This window comes from Chroicocephalus ridibundus, chromosome 2 (genome assembly GCF_963924245.1).
Source record: "Chroicocephalus ridibundus chromosome 2, bChrRid1.1, whole genome shotgun sequence".
Taxonomy (NCBI): domain Eukaryota; kingdom Metazoa; phylum Chordata; class Aves; order Charadriiformes; family Laridae; genus Chroicocephalus; species Chroicocephalus ridibundus.
The window spans coordinates 163,586,262-163,607,649 of NC_086285.1; the positions used below are offsets into that span (position 1 = coordinate 163,586,262).

The following is a 21,388-nucleotide window of genomic DNA, read 5'->3' on the forward strand; positions in this document are numbered from 1 at the left end:
AAAAAAATAGGATGCCTGCATAAGCCTGCATTTCCATATCATTAACACCCTCCGAGTCACCAGGTTCCACAACGAAATAAAAACAATGGACAGATTTGGTGGAAGTAGGATGCTTTTTGCCTCTTTTTTTTTTTTCTCCCCAAAAAGATTAAGGAGTCCTTCAACGAAGAGTGAAAGAGAGCTGGGGACAGGCAGTTCAGAGTTTAGAGTCAAAGCACTGCTAGAGACAACGTCTAAGCACAACCCTGAAAAGGAAAACCAGGAACACGAAGGTGGAAGAAGAAATTTCAGTGCCGTAGGATGCTTTATTTGCATTTCCTATTCCCTCCCAGACACAAATATCCTCTCTTTCAATCGTTATTTCAAATAGTTCTTCAGTCTTCCTCCTCTGCTTGCAAAGAAAGTATGTGGCCTTTTATCCCGCCGCAAAGGGCTTATATGCTCTCACAATAATAAAACGGGACTCGAATCTTTTGCTGCTCTTTAGCACGCAGCCGGACAATAGCAGCCCTCCCTACAACACATGCCTCAAAAAGTGGATTGCGATGATTCCTCTGGTGACGAGCCTGTACTACAGAAAGCAGAATTGAGTAAAAAGCCTAAAAACCAACCGTGATCAGAAACTAATTCAGGCTGCTGATGAGAAGTGAGCTCCCTGCACCAGCTGGCTGCCTGGCCTTGGCTGATAGCGCAGTGCAGTAACAAGCTCTGCCGGCACCTCACCCAGAAAAGAGGGCATTTTGTCGGAGAGGGACAGATTTAGCCAACAAAAGCTGCACAATTTAGAGCTGGGCTGATTGGGGCATTGATGTCTTTGGTGCAGCTGTGCCTGTTTGCCCACAAGCAGCGACTCTTCCAGCTGCAGCTTAGGATGCGCCCTGTGCCCAGGCAGCCTGGGACTGCCAATCTGCAGGGCATTGGCTTCGGTGTCCCTTCAGGTGTGTTTCTGTCAGGGAAAAACACTGCAAGGGAAGCAGTTACTCACAGCCTCTCCAGGGGCTCCGGCTTCTCCTTGGGCTCCTTTCTGCCCCTTTGTGCCCTGGGAGGAAAGAAGAACGATACCAGCTGATTAGAGATAGGACGGGACTGCCTGCCAGACAAAAAGACTTCAAGATGCCTGAACGTGCACTAGGCAATGGTTTTTCATTAATCAATCCACAGAGGAGTTTAACGGCGGAGGAGATTGCTCCCAGTTCTCTGTGCAGCGAGAAAATTAAATATAAAAATAAAACCCTGAGACATAAGAAGAATTACTAATGACTGATCAGCCCGGAGGCTGTTTCTCAGCACAGGATGCTGAAACTTGCAGGCATTCATCTGGGTGAAACTCCTTCCTGTCCTCGGGCCTACCAGCTACTTCGTTTCCCAATCAACTCTGATGCTCTCCCTGCACGGAGGAAGTTTTCCCTGCAGTTCTCAAGTGCAAACAACAGCCATTTAGAAATGATCAAAATAGATCACAGTCCAGAGGATTTGTCCCTACATATCACATAGCCCTTTCTTAAAGATTTTGAGAGGACAGCATCTACTCACTGAACAGTCCCCCATTTAGCAGCTTTTAGTTACAAGTTTCATGGTATTACTGTTTCTTTTTTTTTTTTTTTTTAACAGTAATACCTGTTAACCTGTTAAATACCTGCTGTTAACCTGTTGAAGCTGGTGATGCCCAAGTAATAGCTGACACTATGGCTTGGGCAAAGCACCAATGATGGCAGAGTGAACACCCTCCCATGCTGACATGAAAACATACCTAAGTGATGACTGGAAATAATGTGTGAGCCAAAAATTTTCAGAAGATAATTGAGACTATAAAATAACGTCACATGAGCCATAGTGCTTTCAGGGTGAACTGGGCTGGGGTTGAATCTGAATGCTCTGTAACATCTGATACGTAACAGCCCTGAAAATCATAGAATCAGAGAATAGTTTGGGTTGGAAGGGATCTTTAAAGGTCACCTAGTCCAACCCCCCCCTGCAATGAGCAGGGACATCTTCAACTAGATGAGGTCGTTCAGAGCCCCATCCAACCTGACCTCGAATGTTTCCAGGGATGGGGCATCTACCACCTCTCTGGGCGACCTGGGCCAGCGTCTCACCACCCTCACAGTAAAGAATTCCTTCCTTATATCTACTCTAAATCTTCCCTCCTTTAGTTTAAACCATTAGCCTTTGTCCTATCACAACAGGCCCTGGTAAAAAGCTTTCCCCCTCTTTCTTATAAACCCCCTTTAAGTACTGAAAGGCCACAATAAGGTCTCCCTGGAGCCTTCTCTTACCCAGGCTGAACAACCCCAGCTCCCTCAGCCTGTCCTCATAAGAGAGGTGCACCAGTCCTCTGATCCTTTCTGTGGCCCTCCTCTGGACCTGCTCCAACAGGTCCACTTCTTTCATGTGTTGAAGGCTACAGACCTGGACACGGTACTCCAGGTGGGGTCTCATGAGAGCAGAGTAGAGGGGCAGAATCACCTCCCTTGACCTGCTGGCCACACTTCTTTTGCTCCAGCCCAGGATACAATTGGTTTTCTGGGCTGCGAGTGCACATTGCCAGCTCATGTCCAGCTTTTCATCCTCCAGTACCCTCAAATCCTTATCGGCAGGGCTGCTCTCAATTCCCTTCATCCCTCAGCTTGTATTGATACTGGGGGTTGCCTTGACCCAGATGCAGGACCTTGCACTTGGCCTTGTTGATCCTCATGAGATTCACACAGGCCCACTTCTCGAGCCTGTCCAAGGTACCTCTGGATGGCATTCCATCCCTTGGGTGTGTCAGCTGCACCACTCAGCTTGGTGTCATCTGCAAACTTGCTGAGGGTGCATTTTATCCCACTGTCTAGGTCACTGGTGAAGGTATTAAATAGTCCTGGTCCTAATACAGACCCCTGAGAGACACCACTCATCACCAATCTCCACCTGGACATTGAGCCGTTGACCACAACCCTCTGGATGTGACCATCAAATCCATTTCTTATCCACCAAACAGTCCAACCATCAAATCTAGATCTCTCTAGTTTAGAAAGAAGGATGTTGGGGGGACCTTGTCAAAAGCCTTACAGAAGTCCAGTTAGATGACATTTCTAGTTCTTCCCTTGTCCACTGATGTAGTCACTCCATCATAGAAGGACACTAGGTTGGTCAGGCAGGACTTGCTCCTGGTGAAGCCATGCTGGCTCTCTCGAATCACCTCGGTGTCTTCCACATGTCTTAGCATAGCTTCTAGGGGCAATCTGTTCCATCATCTTCCCAGGCACAGAGGTGAGGCTGACAGGTTGGTAGTTCCCAGGGTCTTCCTTTCTACGCTTTTAAAAAATGGGCGCAATGTTTCCCTTTTTGCAGTCACCATGTCTTCATCTGACTGCCATGACTTTTCAAATATCATGGAGAGTGGCTTGGCAACTGCATCAGACAATTCCCTCAGGACTCTGGGGTGCATCTTGTCAGTCCCATAGAATTCTGTATGTTCAGGTTCCCCAGGTGGTCACAACCTGATCTTCTCTTACAGTGGGAGAGACTTTGCTCCTCCGCTACTTCTCTTGCAGTCCTTCCACTTGAGAGGTGTGGGGAGAGAGGTTGCCAGTGAAGACCAAGGCAAAAAAACTGATGAGTACCTCAGCCTTCTCCTTGTCCATTGTTACCAGTTTGCCAATTATGTTCACCAAGGGAGGGTACACTTTCTTTGACCTTCCTTTTCTGGCTGACATACCTGTAGAAGACCTACGTAGTATTCTTTGCATCCTTTGCCAAGTTTAGCTCCATCAGCAGCTTGTCCTTCCTGTCCCTATCCCTAAACAACTAGGCAGTATCCCTATACTCTTCCCAGGATACTTGTTCCTGCTTCTACTGCCTGTGCGTTTCCTTCTTGCCCTGTAGTTTGATCAGCAGGTCTTGGCTCAGCTGTGCCTGTCTCTTGCCTTCTTTTCCTGATTTCTTACACCTGGGTGTGGAGAGCTCTTGCACTCTGTGGAAAGCATCCTTAAAGATCTGCCAGCTCTGTTCTGCTCCCTTGTCCCTGAGGGAAGTTTTCTGGGGGGTCCTATTGACTAACTCCTTGAAGAGCTAGAAGTTTGCTTTCCTAAAATTCAGGGTCCTGACTTTATTATTCACCTGATCTGCGAGTGCAATGCCTTATGTAGGTGGAGTAAGGCTTTGTCAATAGGTTCCCCTTGATTGGGCAGCCTGTAGTAGACACCAACGACAAGGTTCCCTTTGTTGCCTTGGTCTCTAATTCTTACTCGTAAGCTTTCAACCTGCTCATGGCTATTCTTCAGAGACAGCTGTTCACAATCTATTCATGTTTTGATGTAGAGAGCAGCCCCTCCATCCCTCCTTCCTTGCCTATGCCTTCTGAACAGCCTGTAGCTATCAATAGCCATACTCCAGTCCTGAGATTCATCCCACCAAGTTTCGGTAATGGCAACTACATAATAAGTTATCTGAGAGACCTGTGGTTCACTGGCATCAATACAAGATGCCCGCTTGAAGGATCCTGAAGTTGGAAGGGGTCTCTCACACAATACTAATCATGCTACAGAGATGCTGTGTTTCTGCTTTGATTTTCCTCATGTTGTCCTGATGTCCAGCATAAGTACTTACCTCTGCAGAAGTCCCTGAATTTACAACTAGAAGGAAGGAAAAATGAACTATTGGTGTATAGGGGAAGAATTATTCCCAGTGATACAGACCTTGAAGGCACCTCTCTCTGGTCATGTCAAAGATTTTCTCCAATGCTGGCCCTCTTACCTGTACTCCTGCAGGTCCTGGGACACCTTGTCCACCTGGGATCCCAGGTAATCCCTGCAAAAGCAGAGGGAGAGGTGAAGGAGCTGAAGATCTTCTCCTGAGAGGAAGGAGATATTTCTCCTTCCTCCCACTGAGAGAGGAAAGGGTGGTTTTTACAGATTCTGTGACTGCACAGGAGTCTGTCTCTCCTGGGGGCTCCATCCAGAACAAAAGCAGCCCGGAATACAAATGGAGTAGCCAAATGCACAATTTATCTAGGCCACATCACTTCAAAAGCCCTTGATAAACCTGTGCAACTTTACTGTCAGCCAAACTCTGTCTAGCAAACCCCACATTCCTCTTTGCAGCCACTAAGGCCCAGAGCTATAAATTAGGGGCTTAAATTCATATAGTCATGTAGCTTCCTCTACAGTCAGTACAAAGCCAAGCACCACTGTGGCTACTTCTGGTGAGAGAAGCATCTCAACTATGGAAAGTGCATGTCCCCCCACTCCCTCCAAAACATGCAGCTCTCATGTCCTCCTCCTGCTGAAGTTCAAAGCCGACTGAAGAAACACTTGGGTGTGCTTACAGGTTCTCCACTTATTCCTTTATCTCCTTTCTCTCCTTTTGGTCCAGGTTCACCCTGATATAAAACAATAAGACAAAGAGAGAAATAAAAGCTATTTCCATGGCTGTATATCACACTAGTTCTGTTTTGTAAGAGGGCTGTTTCAATCAGATATCAATGACTAATACAGAGTACCTTCCTCAAAGGAGTTTGAGGTCAATAACTCAAAATGATGATATCACACACTAAGATTTGGAGATCTTTGTCTAGACTTCTTGGACTGTTATGAAAATAATTGCAAAACTGTTTAATTTAAAAAGAGAAAAAATTTCCCTCATAGACAATAGTAGTTAAAGAATCTACTGCTCCTAAATTTGACCAATTCAGCTCCAATGTATTAAAAGGCCAGATGATACGACAAGGAGCAAAAGCACCAGTGCCACTGCACTGCCTCTCTGCAGGACCACAGATCTGATGTCATCCTACAATTAGGGAAATTATCCCACGTACAGACCATTTTCTATTCCGCCTATAAGAGCGGGGTGTTCAGGGTCTCATCTTGACCACTTCCAGAGATGTGTACTGCACAGCTTTTCCTGATCGCTAGTTCTGTTACCATCTCCATACATCCATGCAACTTCCGCTCCCTCCTGCAATGTCACCACATTTATTTCATTTATTTCATGCACCACCATAATTGACTAATAGCATTAATTTATTCCTGTTCTTCCTCCTTACAGTAAATTGCAGATGCTTTCAGACAGAAGTTCACCAGTTTTGTTCTGATCTCTAGAACAATAATCAATAAATCCATATTTCTGCTCTTTATAAATCAAAAAGGAACAGCACACAATTATGGAAATGTCTGGAACAAACCAGGCATTACATGAATACTCACATTTGTGTATATGAACATATGTATTCAGGCAACAGCAATCATTACTTATTCATTATTTATCATACAAGGTGTTTCAATTATGCAACCAAGGAAGAGTGATTTAAGTGATTTAAGCTATGCACACACGAGGAATAGCGATCAGTCAAAACGCAGAGCCCAAGACAAATCAGCTTGAATTTTATTCACATCAGCTATTTGCCAATCATTTCTGCAACACCTGGGAATTCAAAGTCCATTTGCAAATGATTCTTTAACAGGCAAAATAAGTGTAACTGCATAAATATTACTTATATCTGTACTTATTATACATTATGAATAAATATTATAATCTGTGATAAATAACAGGAGGAATTTCACTCTGCAAGTAGCGCCCCTTTAGATCAACTTTTAATCGAGCAGTCCCTTATGCCATCTAGCGGCCTTCGGAAAAATAACGGGACCGCCTAAAGTAGTTCAAGCAAAGGGTCCTATGCAAAAAAAATGGATGGTTGTGCCTCTAAGTTATTTTGCGTTATAACTTTTCAAGTTCTGAAACCCTTTTGAGAGAGCAGAGTAACAAAGCACAGACATATGGCAATACATTTGTAGTATATGGGAATAAGGGCACATTTAACCAGGCAAAACAAGACTGCAAAGGGAAGAAGTAACTTAACAGGTAAAGGGAGGAAGGTTTTTTTTAATATTCTCCTTTCTCCCACCTTTTCCTTGATACTTAATTTGCATCTTAATGCAAAATCGGCAAAATTATAGTCTAATGTCCTTGCACAGCCACAAATATAGGTAGAAGCAGCATCTCTTAACGCAACCTATCCAGCAAACCCTCTTGAGAGTCCTTTCACATTTGTCGAACCCAAGGGTATCTGCTGAAGCTGTTAACACTGTCTGCTAGTGCTGCACGTTGTGGAGACCTCTGCCCCCAGCAGCTGGACTTAATCCACTGCCACCCACTTCTCCCCTACAGCTCAATAAACAGGAATGATGCGGCGACAGCCAACAGCTGCTGCCAACCTGAGCCAGATCAGTGCTTACAGCTTCCTTGACCTGCTCTCGGCAGTGTCCTCCTGTAGTCTCAATTAACAGGTTTGTCATTTGTCTGCCACTTAAAGGAGAGCAAACGCAGCGGGGGCTCAGCTGTGGTGGGAGAGAGAAGGCCAAGTGATGAGCCATTTCCTGCTCTACTGCTTTTGCCTCTTTCCAGCCACTGTACCTGGCCACCGCTGTGGTTCTCACACACCCCGTCTCCAAGAAGTATTTAATGGTTTTAACTGACTAGCCTAAGCAAACATGAAAAAGTTCCCTTCACCCCATGGAAGAAACCAACCCCACCTCTACTGTCCTGCTGCATCAGCAAGTTTCTGCAGAGCACCCAAGCACACAACGGAGCTGTGGTGGTGGGCAAATGGGAGCTCAGACTCACTCGGTCAGAGATTTTCCATATTTGACAATTAGCAAGGTGTGGTTTAACTGAAATTGATTTTAACTAATAATAAGTAAACACAGTAATGGTGCTGCTGCCTTCTCTCCAGGCTGTGTTTCCTGTCTCTGCCTGCGTGAGCTGCTCCCTGTCGTTGTACACCACACACTCAATGGAAACCAGAGGCAAGTACGGAGTTTCAGAGAGTGCACGACATCTTTCTGCACCCTACTGGTCCTGCAGCCTCAATAACATAACATATAACACTCTCCTAAGGCATATTGCCACCTTCTGACACCTTAATTTGCAGCGCTGTAAACCAAAGGTAACTATCCTTACCTCCCCTTCTCCTGCCAAAGCTTGCAACACTATGTGCAGGCCTGTGCATCATCACATTCATCCTGCATGTGCAAAAATCCCAGAGACCTGACCTGCTGACGCACTTCAAGCCTTTTATTCTTCACTGTCTTGCAGCTCATTTACACAAGTAGCGCGCTCAAAGAAAAAGAGATAAGTCCTGTGACTGTAGTGCTACAAAGACCACTTAAGATGTCATGTCTGCAATTTTCCTTAGTATGTATGTTAGCAAACTATGAGCCAAAGGGAAAAGTGAACCAAAGAAATCTTGTCCCTATTTCCAGTACTACCTCACATTCCTATTTCCTTCCTCAGCCTCTGTAGAACCTGGTATATGCACTTTCTTGTCTAACGGCAGTCTTACAGCTTAACTCTGCCATTAACACGTGCCGTAAAGCCTCCTGATCTTTAACGTGTTTATTCATATACCAATGGTATGATCCTATATAATGCCAGATATTGCCTACTATGCGCTGCAAGTGGGAAATAAAACTTCATTTTAAACTTCATTTAAGAGACTGGGACAGCATACAGCTGTGTCCTGGCCACAGCTGGCTTGGATGCTGTTGTGACCAGGACAGCTGTGGGCTCCTCATAATTGCTGCTATCAATGGTGAAGTTGCGCAGAAGCAGACTCAAGCTTAGCTCTTTACTGAAGCATTTAAAGAACATGGAAAATACTAAGGTGCTGTGTGACTATCAGATATAAAAGACAGTAAGCCAGAGGCCGTGCTTATTAGGGATGTTACTTACAGGAATCCTAGGGTGTGGGGTGAAGAATGATGTCTGGAAGAGAAACCGGGCTGTTAAAAGAAGCATTGCCTATTTTCCTTGAAATGCGATAACTTATGTATTCCCCTTGTCATTACGAATTACACCTCCCATATATCCATCAGTAGGTTTATAAACGAGCAACTCATTGTAACATCTGGCTGTTTGGAAAAAAGCCCACAAATATCAGACATTTCCTAGAGTATTTGAAACATGAACGTAAACCCAAAAACATCCTGTATGTCCCACTGCTATGAAAAAAATAAACGATCTTTAACCTTGTTAGCAACTTTACTGTTAGCAATCTCCAGCTGACTTTTCCACTTGGAGACATCTGCAGTATTATTAAATTTCCTGACTCCATGGCTGAGCTTGGTGTGTTCTCTCTCTGCTTTGTACCATGTACAAGACATACACATCTCAACATGTTGTCTTAGGGATTACGTAGTCATCCTGAGGGACTAGCCACAAAAAACCAGATAGCTTTTTGTAGAGAGGCAGTATCTTTTATCAAAACTGATAAAATTAGGAAGAAAAATTTAGTCCTTGATGAAATGAGGATATGTTGAAATCGTCACCTACTTTTACAGCTGAAATAGAAGTTATTTCTCCCTGTGAACACAGGACGCTTGAGCAGTCAGGCATATCTTCTCTGTATTTAGCCATGTTGTACTGTATTCGTATGCTGCCTTCTTCGCCTTTACTTTTTTTATCCTTGGTGTTGTGACTGAGTCATTCTTGCATGATACACATGGAGCCTACCTATACTATACCATGAAGCACCCTTCGGCACAGACTAAAGAGGCCCAACTAGTGTCAGGGAATAAATTATAACACCTCCTCTATGGCTGCATGAAGGTCTTTAGGCACCTGACTTTCACCAACAGACCTTGATTCAAATTCTCTCCCTAATTGGTGAATGTGGCGGCTGTAACCAGATGTGCTGAACAAAGCTGACAAGTGGGTATCTGCCATTTTTTGGAGGATCTGTGACTGGGATCAGCATGCCTGTTGCAATGACAAGCCCGTTCCTAGTGCTTACTCCAAGCTGCTTACTCAGATTTTGCTGGAGGGAACTCCGGGGTTTATGTATTTACATTTGGTGGACACTGGTTTAATCACCAGTGGACTTCGTTGTAATTATACTCATGCTCCCAAAATGAATTTTTTCAGTTTCGTTTTTAAAACAATAAATTGATGTTTTCTTGGTCTTTTTTTTTTTCTATTAGCAGATAGGGTACATGCAATCAGGTGTGACTGGTTTGTGTGTTTCTCCTGGTTTCAGCTGAGTTAGAGTTAATTTTCTTCCTAGTGGCTGCTGTGTTTTGGATTTAGTATGAAAATAAGGTTGATAACACATATTGTTTTAGTTGTTGCTACGCAATGTTTACGTTAGTCAAGGACTTTTTCAGCTTCCCATAGAAACTGAGAGGAAGCATAGACAGGACAAGCTGGCCAAAGGAACATTCCATACCATAGATGTCATGCTCAGTGTATAAATGGGGGTTGGCAGAGGGGCAGTAACCCACAATTGCTGCTCAGGATGGTCTCGGCAACTGATTACCAGGTGGTGAGAGCAACTTGTGTTGTATCACTTCATTTTGCATATTCTTTTACCATTATTACTATTATTATTATTATTATTATTTTCCTCTCCCATTACTGTTCTATGAAACTGTCTTTATCTCAACCTACAAGCTTTTCTTCCCCATCCTTTTCTCTCTCTTATCCCTACCCTACTGGTGCTGGGGTGGAGTGAGCAAGCAGCTGAGCGGTCCTAATAACTTGCTGGGGTCAAACCACAACAGTGATGGACCCAGTGCTGAACCCAGAACAACCTATGGGATGAGAGGGTCTTCCTGGACTTACAGCACAGCATGGCACCGAATGCGATGGAGGCTCTGGGAGGATACAGCATCACTGAACCTGAGTGCTCCAACCCATAAGTTCATGTCAATGAGAAGTGGAACCCTCTGCTCTTCCTGGAAGAAGGTGAATTGTTCCCCAAGAAGACAAGCTGTTGTTCATTAGTATCTGTTGAGAGTGAGTCAGTCTTATCCTGAGATCCCAGTGGGAAAAATCTAGCTCTCCCTGGACAATCTGTATGAACACACTCCCCATTTTCAGCCATGACCTTCTTCAGATAGCTCTCGCAGCTGCTAAACAAATCACAAATTCAATTTAAGTGCTACCACGAGGCAAGGGCATATAGAAATGTCATTTGAAAAGAGGCAGAGGGATACCACCTCCCCACAAAATAAAAGGACCAAATACAGCTTGATACTGCTTCTCTGAAGCAAAGGGAGATAATCTCAGAGTAAATGGGTCCTAAAGTTTCTGCAGAGAAGCAGGGATCTTGAAAAGCTTTGTTTCCAAGGAACTTGTGTGGACAAAGTGTGATGATGCCTTGAATATTTGTTACAGCACAGAACACAATCTTACTTACTGTTCCAGGCAAGCCTGGTGGTCCAGGGGAACCCATGTCACCCTAGAGAGGGAGAAAAATATAACCAAAAAGATAAAAATATAAAAAGGTGCCCAAAAAAATCTCAGCATTATCAGCTAGGAGATGCAACGTTACCAGACGAGATGTAACCCCATGACAACCTGTTGGCTCAGTGACACTGAAAAGCCCACAGAACTTCTCTGATGGGTGGAATTTACCCCATTGCTCTGGCCAGAATTTCTGCTGTCCTTGCTTTGTTGTATACAGGATTCTTACTTTGCTGTCTTTATCACTTGGTGACTTTATCATTGAGCTGACTTCACAGGTCAGTTAATGTTACCCCATCCAGTGGAGGAGTGATATGGAATTTAATTTGCATTTTAAGTTAAAGTTGATCAAAATTCTTGCTTGAAAATTGTGTTTTAGCTGAACTTCTGTGGATGGAAAAATATACTCTGTTTTTCATCAAAAATGTACATTTCTAAATTCAGTTCTAGCCCTCCATAGATGGTGAAAGTCACCGGTAAACTGAGGGCTGATGTATCTCACTTCCTGATGGCTATTGCCACTATAATGAGGGCAAATTTTTCACTACACAACCGTTGGCATCTGCAAGGTCAGGCCTTCATCTTCATGTTCACAGTGGTTGAATGTAAATTTTGGTGGACATCACTTTTGTCTAGTTCTCTCATTTTCACTAAAATTAATAGTAATGTGATGGCAGAAGCCCAGACCATTGCTTAAATTATTGTTCTAGCACATCACAGGCAGGCACACAAAAGTTCTTTAGAATTTAATTCCAGGCTAATTTCTATCAATTTTAACACAAAGAAAAATTTCTTTGAATTAAAGAAACTGTCCTTAAATTTCATCAACTGCTTACTATTTCTTGCATTACTCAATAAATGGTTGTCTCTGTCCCACACGCAGCTTTCTCTGCTGCTTCTTGGTAGGGCTCATCTAACAGATTTCTAATGCTTTTGATCTTCCTCAGATATTCTCATCTATCACTTGTCTCTATGCCCTTGCCCCTTTTCCCCTCTTGTCTAAGGAGGAGCTTACTCATTTCACTACTCACCTTTTCTCCTCTTTCACCTTTCAATCCTGGGAGACCATCCTTTCCTTTTTCTCCCTAAAAGCAGGGAAAAGAAAGCAGGAAATATGCATGTTTTGACTTGATTGCATCAGTCCCACTAGAATATTTTACACTTTCAGTTGATCTTACCTGTCCTCCAAGATGTAGTGCAAGCAATTAAAAACGTAACATTTTGGAGATGGCTTCATAAAATCCATACTATTTTCAAAAGCCAACAAATAGCAATTAAGTTCGTGGAAAGGAAAGCACCAATCCTAAATCAATTTTCATGTAGAAGATCCTACTGCCTGATGCAGTTATAAAACCCAGATTTTTTCCTAGTTGGACAAGAAAGGCACCAGAACAGGAGTTAAGAACCAAAGTGGACATTCATACTACCAGTTTTGTTTATGTTAAACATTTCAGAATCATCCATTCACCTGTCTATTTTGCCCAGGTAACCTGATCATCTGAATGGGAGATGATTAACAAGGATGATGTGAATACTCCTCAAAGTGCATATACAAAATCTATTTGTCCTGCATTCAAATAGGAGCTATCTGACCTATATTTCTTTGAATTTTTATATAGAGAGAATATATTCTATATCCTATGATCTACAATACATATAATCTAGCAAACTAAACAGTAAGACCTCAGTTGATTTTAGGTCCTTCTTGCTCACATTCAAGCATGCCGTGAGTTATCAGGAGTGCAGGTCTCATTTACATGGCCAAATTTACTGTCAGGCCCCTGATTCAACTATTTCCCGGTATGTAAATGTGTCTGGAAGTGTGGAGCTAGACAGGGAAAGCAGTAGACACCAGGGCTCGGATGGAAGTTAGGCCATCAGAAAATGATCCAACCGTTGGGGAGACTTCTCCAGGGCTCAGAGACGAGGGCAATTTGTGATTTTTTTGCTGTTATTTGTTTTTTTAAATGTTCTTAGATCAGTATTTCTGAAAGTAAGGGCCAAACACCACTGTACCTCTTCTACTGCCTCACGAGTCATAACCTTCTGCATTTAGGATAGACATTGTTCATTAGCACCTCTGCTGCAATTAGGAACAGTCACCAGGCAGTAAAGAACTTTTTTGGAAGAGGTACTTGGTGACTTTGCTGGATGCCAGTCAGCTGCTCACCACAGCAATCACACCAAGATAGAACACCACCTAGGGACAGTCGAGATAAGTCCTCCTGGCACCAAATGGCCAAAGAAAATCAAGCTGTGGCTCATAGTCACTTACCCGGTCTCCTTTGTCTCCTCTCAGTCCAGGTAAACCCTGAGGACCAGGAAGACCTGCTTCACCCTGAAGGCAAGACAAAGAAGTGTGTGAAATCCAGGAAGAGGCATCAAGCTTCTATTGGCTTCTATTAATAAATCCCATTACTCTCACAGAATCACAGAATCACAAAATGGTAGGGGTTGGAAGGGACCTCTGGAGATCATCTAGTCCAACCCCCCTGCCAGAGCAGGGTCACCCAGAGCAGGTTGCACAGGAACGCGTCCAGGAGGGTTTGGAATGTCTCCAGAGACGGAGACTCCACCACCTCTCTGGGCAGCCTGTGCCAGGGCTCTGCCACCCTCAAAGGAAAGAAGTTCCTCTTCATGTTTAGGTGGAACTTCCTGTGTTCAAGTTTGTGCCCGTTGCCCCTTATCATGTTGTCGGGCACCACTGAAAAGAGCCTGTTCCCATCCTCCTGACACCCACCCTTTAAGTATTTATAAGCATATATAATTAAGAATGAAAAGGCAGAATGGTGGGCCAAATTCTTCTCTCAGTCATGTCAGTTAGTTAAATATGCATCAAGTCTGGTCCTCAGAGTAGACTAATCTAGCCACAGGGCCCTTAGGCTGCGGAAGATGAAACCCTGATTTAGCTGTCTGTCTCTGCATGTCTGACACTAGACTAGGAATTGTTCAGAACTCATAATGACTGCAGACGGTTTCTTCTCAATACCTACTCACACCATGATACCTATGGTCTATGCTGTAGGCCAGAACCTGCCCCGTTTTTTTCATGGCACTTATAGATGTAGTTTGTTGAGAGAGAAAGGGGTTAGTTTGATTACCAAATAATTTCTTATTCTTGGAAAATCATTACTTAGAACAGCAGCTAAGACTTCTCTTTTTTTACCTTTACACTGTTGACTGACACTATGGAATTTAGGACATGTTTTCTTCATGCTGCTCTGTAGCAGGACCAAGCAAGCAAATCAAAGCAGCTAAAAAATTTAAATCTACCTTTTATTTTCATTTTTAATAACCTGGCATGGTCCAGAAATGCAAAAACTTCACTGTATTAATGCGAACAGTACAGATGTTATCTGACAAAAAGATCTAGAATTTCCTGGATGCACTATTGTATATTTGGATTTCTTTCTGTTTGAATCTTACCTTTGAGTTTCTGCTTTATAACGCTTGCTGTTGGAGTAATTATGAACTCTCTGTCATGTGGTTTGTTCTAAATATATCAAGCATTCTCAAATTTAGCTCCCATTTGACCCAGTTTGTCACCTGAAAATAACCATGTTGTTTCCTATTTATAATTATTCTGCTATCTGCCTTTGTGGTGCAGTATCACAAAGGATCTCAGTCATGGACAGGACCCAAATGCACTAAATGCTGTACAATTATGAAAAAAAGGTGAACCCCGCTCTAAAGAGAATGTCTCTTAAGTATGGGAAGACTCAAAACATTATCATGAAATAGGTGCAATGATTCTGCAGAAAAAATCAGGTGAGGAACAAGATGCTGTGGTGACTTGAGTATGACTAGGAACATCAAGGTGATGTTTGGAGAATTCTAAAGAAAGAGACATTTGGTGACAGAGGAAGTCGTACTTTATGAGAGCCACTGTGGAATCCTGGCTGAAGATGAGATCCCAGAGATCATGAGGACAAACAGAGGGCCTAATGTTAAAAAAGAAAAAAAAAAAAGGAGAGTTTGGAGGAAAAATAAAAAAATGTGGTGTAACTTGGCCTCTGGAAAGGTACTGAAGCAAAACGTCAATGAGTTTATATGAGCTCAAGGACAGAAAAATAAAACAAAACAGACAATGTGGATCTGTTTAAAACTAATCATTTCAAACTCATCTGGTTCCCTCCCTTGACACAATAACAAACAGACAAGAAGTATGCATTTTTATGATGTATCTTGACATTAGTAAGATATCTGGCACAGGCCAACATGACGTTCTCATTAACAAACTACAGAAATGCATCGTAGAAGAAGGGTCTCTGAAGAATGGTGTACAACTGACTGAAGAAACTACATTCACACACCTGTTATTAGCTGTTTCCTGTCAAATTCAGGGGATAGAATCATACAATCATAGAATCATAGAATTGTTGAGGTTGGAAGGGACCTTTAAGATCATCGAGTCCAACCTTTAGCCTACCCTGACAAGAGCCACTTCTAAACCATGTCCCTCAGTGCCCCATCTACCCTTTTTTTAAACACCTCCAGAGATGGTGAATCCACCACCTCCCTGGGCAGCCTATTCCAATGTTTAATAACCCTTTCAGTGAAAAAATGTCTCCTAATATCTAATCTAAACCTCCCCTGACGTAACTTGAACCCGTTTCCCCTCGTCCTATCACTTGTCACCAGGGAGAAGAGGTCAGCCCCCATCTCTCTACAACCTTCTTTCAGGTAGTTGTAGAGGGTGATAAGGTCTCCCCTCAGCCTCCTCTTTTCCAGGCTAAACAACCCCAGCTCCCTCAGTCGTTCTTCATAAGGTTTGTCCTCACCAGCTTTGTAGCCCTTCTCTGGACACGCTCCAACACCACAATGTCCCTCTTGTAGCGAGGGGCCCAAAACTGAACGCAGTACTCGAGGTGGGGCCTCACCAGTGCCGAGTACAGGGGGATGATCACTTCCCTAGTCCGGCTCACCACACTATTCCTGATACAGGCTAGGATGCTGTTGGCCTTCTTGGCCACCTGGGCACACTGCTGGCTCATATTCAGCCGGCTGTCAACCAACACTCCCAAGTCCTTTTCTGTCGAGCTGCTTTCAAGCCATTCTGCCCCAATCCTGTAGCGCTGCATGGGGTTGTTGTGACCCAAGTGCAGGACCCGGCACTTGGCCTTGTTGAACCTCATACCATTGGTCACAGCCCATCGGTCCAGCCTGTCCAGATCCCTCTGCAGAGCCAACCTACCCTCAAGCAGATCAACACGCCCGCCCAGTTTAGTGTCATCTGCGAACTTACTGAGGGTGCATTCAATCCCTTCATCCAGATCATTGATAAAGATATTAAAGAGAACCGGCCCCAGCACCGAACCCTGGGGGACACCACTTGTGACTGGACACCAACTGGATTTAACTCCATTTACCACCACTCTCTGGGCACGGCCATCCAGCCAGTTTTTTACCCAGCGAAGAGTACACCTGTCCAGGCCATGAGCAGCCAGTTTCTCCAGGAGAATGCTGTGGGAAACAGTGTCAAAAGCTTTGCAAAAATCCAAGTAGATAACATCCACAGCTTTTCCCTCATCCACTAAGTGGGTCACCTTATCATAGAAGGATATTAGGTTTGATAGGCATGACCTGCCCTTCACAAACCCATGCTGACTGGGCCTGATCACCCTGTTCTCCTGCATGTGCCGTGTAATGGCACTGAGGAGGATCTGTTCCATGACCTTCCCAGGCACCGAGGTCAGACTGACTGGCCTGTAGTTCCCCGGATCCTCCTTCCGGCCCTTCTTGTGGATGGGTGTCACATTTGCTAACCTCCAGTCAGCTGGGACCTCCCCGGTTGTCCAGGACTGCTCATAAATGGATATATGGGATATATGAAGTCCTCTATTTTAATTTATGACTGAGGTGACAGAAAAGAGAACATTTATGAAATGTGTGGAGAACACCATGCAGTGGAGAGAGAGGCAAGTGTTTTGGAAGGTGGTATTAGAATTCAGAACAGCCCCGTGTGGGGAGATGACCCAGACTGAGTGGCAGCACTTCAGTCAGGGCCTGACCCCTCATTGCACTGGGGCTAAGCTTGCCTGGCAACTGGAAGCCCAGCAGTTCCTTTTCCTGGCAACTGGAAAAGGACAGCGCTGTGTGATGACCACAGAAACCACTGAGGAAGGGTACGGAAACAGCTCCCTGAGAGCCCCATGAGAGCGCTCCTCGCCATAGTGATCCCCCGTTACTTGGGACACCAGATCAGGATGTTTTCCTGGGAACTGAGTAATACCTATTAGCTAGATTATAAGGAATTTTGGAATAGAAGCAGAATAGTTCCCACATGCAGGGTGGTGTAATTGTTACCCACTCAATAAGGGCCTTATCCGAATAAATCTCACTTTGTACCTCGGACTTGGAACCTTATTCCTTCAAGGGGTAGACAGAGGCAGGAGGTCTGACTGCAGCACCCTGACAAATAGGAGAAAGGGTCAGCAATTCCTAAAATATGATGGTTGTGGAGAGACTGTCACAGCTTATGGAAAAATGCTATATGAGACTCCTCATGGACAGCTTCTTCCCTTATTCCATCTAAGTCCAGTTTGTGGCGCATGTTCTGCTTTATTGCACAAGACAACATGGGAGCAGAGGTTATGACCATCCTCTCATTTCGTCTTCATAGCAGAAGATTGGATTGAGACTAGTAGGAGTAAGAGAAGACCGAGGCTCTGAGACTCTTCCACTTCTGGCATATACTCTGTACCCCAAAATCCTAAAATGTATGCCAAAGATACAAGACTCTGTCCTATACAGATTTCTCTTCCTACAGATTTTCATACTACAGTTGAACAGTTGGCATGCAGATGAAAATGTTAACTTCTACAGTTAGTTGTCCTGGCTGGGCTCTAGACAGCTGTGTGCTTTAGGAAATCACAGGACATTTCCATGGTTTTTCACTGAGTTCAACAGCTATCTGCTGAAACCCAAATCCCAATTAAAAAAGCCTAAGATAACTGTGAAACTTTTAACAGTCATCTGGGGTTATTAGGAAGCATTTACAACTTGGAAATGACAGTGTCACCCCTTGCATCGCACAGCTACAAATCAATTCCTCATCTTCTACAACCAGCACCCTGTGATAATGTGAGGTGCGAAGGAAAACAAGTACTTTTAAGCCACTCTGTCTTGGCTTTTCTTCCCTATTCACCATGAACAAGATGACTGAGTTTTCCAGGATAGAATGAAAAATTGGATTTAGCATATTTTTGCTCTGTAATTTTCTGGAATTACTCTGTCCAGCAATGAGTCTCACCCACTCATCTGTTGCTTCTTTAATCACAGATGCAAATGATTTGCATGGGATTCATTACTGGCAAATGGCTTTGTAATTGTGTGTGGTCACTTTATATCGCTGACAGGTAGGCCTTCCTGCTCAGACTATTTTTCCTGCTCACCTGCTCACCAGGTTGGCCACGGCTCCCCGTTTCACCCTGGAAAAACAAAAGCAAAACTTTAACATTGCAAGGACCTGACCCTTTTGTAAGGAGACTTCCTCATTAGTAAAGTGTGTCTCCTGTGGTCCTGACCCATGTTCTTCTACCTCCTTCTCAAAAAGCACTAAAATTGCCTTCTTGACAGCTTGGGAACCCAGATCACAGGCAGACAATACCAGGGCCAGGTAAGATGTCCCTACACATGCAGACTTGAGAGTGGAGCATCAAACAGTGTATGGTATTTTGAAACATCATGAACTTCTAACAGTCATCTGGGGTTATTAGCAAGCATTTACAACTTAGAAATGACAGTGTCACCCCTTGCACCACATAGTTACAAAAAAATTCCTCATGTTCTAGAAGCTGATGAGCCACATATGCTGATCCTCTTATGCCTCCAACTTTAGAGGAATCTTACTCTTCTGACTTCAGTATAAGACCTTCCAAAATCATGCCTTGATTGACTCAATGGCTACGACAAACTATGAAATAAAATTCCTTACCTTAGGGCCAGCTTTTCCAGGAAAGCCTTCCTCACCTTTTTCCCCTTGTTCTCCCTGCAGGGAACACAAGAAGTTATATACAAACTCCCCTGGTAGTGCAGCAAGCTTGCAGGCAACAGCAAGGAATATTTTGACTCAGATCCTCAGCACCATCCTGAGGATGTAAATGGAGCCATGTGAGAATACATTTCCTGGAATGTTTTTTCCATTCTAGTGGTGTTTGCAATCACATCTCCAGCACCGATGACCCTACTGGAATATTTCTGGAATAACACAAAGTCAACCACTGTTACATTAAAGATGTCCATAGTGAATTACCTGAGAAACAAAACTTCCATTCAGTTTCTTCAAAATATATGTGGTTAGAAAGTCTACCGTTATTGCCTTTAAGAAAACTAAATAACTGTAGGATTGGGACCTTGGCCACCTTGCCTCTTAGGTAAATACTTTGAAACTGATCTTTCAATGCGGGTGGTGTCAGCATGGAGAGCAGAGACTGCAGTGGATTAAGAGCTGAAGCACACTACATATAGCTGGGAAGCGCAGTAGGTACTACACAGGGCTGTGAATAAGATCCAAAGATTTATTTAGCCTCAGAACATTTTTATAGGCTCTAAATTCCTCACCTTTATTCATCAATAAATGGGATCTGGGGACTCTGCTAGATCTAGGCTCAAGATCTCAGTGCACTCAGTTGAGAGAGGCAAGTATAAATGTAGGGTGTTACTGGATCAAGTAGGGGTCATAGCGCTCAAATATTAGAGATAAGAAGACACCAACACCACCCAAGGCAGTAGATGGTTAAGATCCATTGTCCTTATTCCAGTATACAGTGTCATCAACTCCAAAGCCCAGCTTAGCCTTCATAGCCAAAATATGGCACTTCCCTTTGACACTTATTTACATAGTGATGGCAAGTCAACCAGAGTGTCTCCTGCCTCTAAATCTCCTATCTCCCTTCTCCCACTTCAGAGACAGTAGAACAGACAACTCTTGACAATCTGTCATTTGTAGAAGCTTTCAAATGGGTCATAAGTAGTAGGAAATAATGAAGAACCATCTTTCTGTCACACAGACCTACAGAAGCCTTAGGGGGATGGCATCTCTTCTTTCCAGCCCTTCAGGGAGGAAAGAAAGGAACATCTTTGGAGCCTGCCACAGTTCTTTGTTCTTTTTGTTTGTGCCTTGGACACACACCTTGACTTGCCGGTGTCACTGGCTTTCCTGGGTGACAGTAGAAGCTCCTCTGTTTGCAATGCTCAGCTGTGTTTGCTGAATTGGATGCGGTAATTGAAGACTGGAAGACGATCTCTCATTCCTGCTGTATTTACAACCAGCTATATCTTCATAACGATTCAGTACGGTGCATCACACCAGCTGACTTGGCCCTGGAGCTTCACCAGTGCCTCAGCGATGCGGGATTGGTGAGGTGTGTTTAGCTCTGGAGATCTGCTCCCCTTCCCACTTACCCATGCCAGCTCACCCAGAGAAGCTGCCCAGGTAAGTAGCTTAATAACAGTCTATGTGGCATCACTTACCTTTTGACCAGGAAGCCCAGGAAGCCCACTGAATCCATCTTTGCCTGGCGGCCCCTAAACAAGAGAAAATCATAAGCTGTAAGCGCCTGTTCTTAAAATCATTAACAGTAAGCTCAGGATAAGCACTCTCAGCTCATCCCTCTTGCCACTGACCTAAGTTTAAGAAAAGAAGAACCACCTCATGCATTTTGTTTTGACTTTTTTCCCTACTGGGACTCAAAATATACACAGGTTCTCACAATGCACGTATCTGCTCGGCCAGTTTCCTGTATTCCTGTTTTGGTGAATGACCACTGGATGTCAGTGTTGCTACAGAGAAATAACAGTATAGCGATATTGTGCACTGTGGCTTCTTAAGTAACTTTAAAAATTACATTTTTACTTGTCATTTTATATGAGTCCCTATTATATGTATCTTTAAAGGTTTTTTAAAGTCTGCTTCTCCTTTTAAATAGTGGTAATTTCTTACGCAATGCATAGACTCCTAAAACTAGTTATACAACACATAGTGACAGAATTGTTCAGCAAGAGAAGAATTAAAATTACTTCCTGTAATGCATTTAAAACGGTGAGGAAAAGTTTTGTCCCCTTTTCGAGTGTCAGTCAATCCCCAAACACTGCCGGCTGTAGGTGGCACTTTTTAATACTAAGTATTTCATAATTCACCTTTCTTGGCTTAACAGCCAACAGAAAT

The 21,388-nt window shown here is 43.7% G+C and overlaps 1 protein-coding gene across 1 annotated transcript in view; it reads right to left on the reverse strand.

The window, feature by feature from the left end:
- COL22A1 (collagen type XXII alpha 1 chain) overlaps positions 1–21,388 on the reverse strand; it is a 244,803-nt gene that overhangs the window by 48,832 nt on the left and 174,583 nt on the right. The window contains exons 27-36 of the mRNA XM_063327586.1: positions 20,695–20,748; positions 19,157–19,210; positions 18,615–18,650; positions 13,496–13,558; positions 12,252–12,305; positions 11,174–11,215; positions 8,710–8,742; positions 5,309–5,362; positions 4,738–4,791; positions 986–1,039 (exon numbers count right to left, since the gene is read on the reverse strand). Of these exons, the coding sequence (XP_063183656.1) occupies positions 986–1,039; positions 4,738–4,791; positions 5,309–5,362; positions 8,710–8,742; positions 11,174–11,215; positions 12,252–12,305; positions 13,496–13,558; positions 18,615–18,650; positions 19,157–19,210; positions 20,695–20,748 (498 nt within the window). The remainder of the gene's footprint in view (positions 1–985; positions 1,040–4,737; positions 4,792–5,308; positions 5,363–8,709; positions 8,743–11,173; positions 11,216–12,251; positions 12,306–13,495; positions 13,559–18,614; positions 18,651–19,156; positions 19,211–20,694; positions 20,749–21,388) is intronic.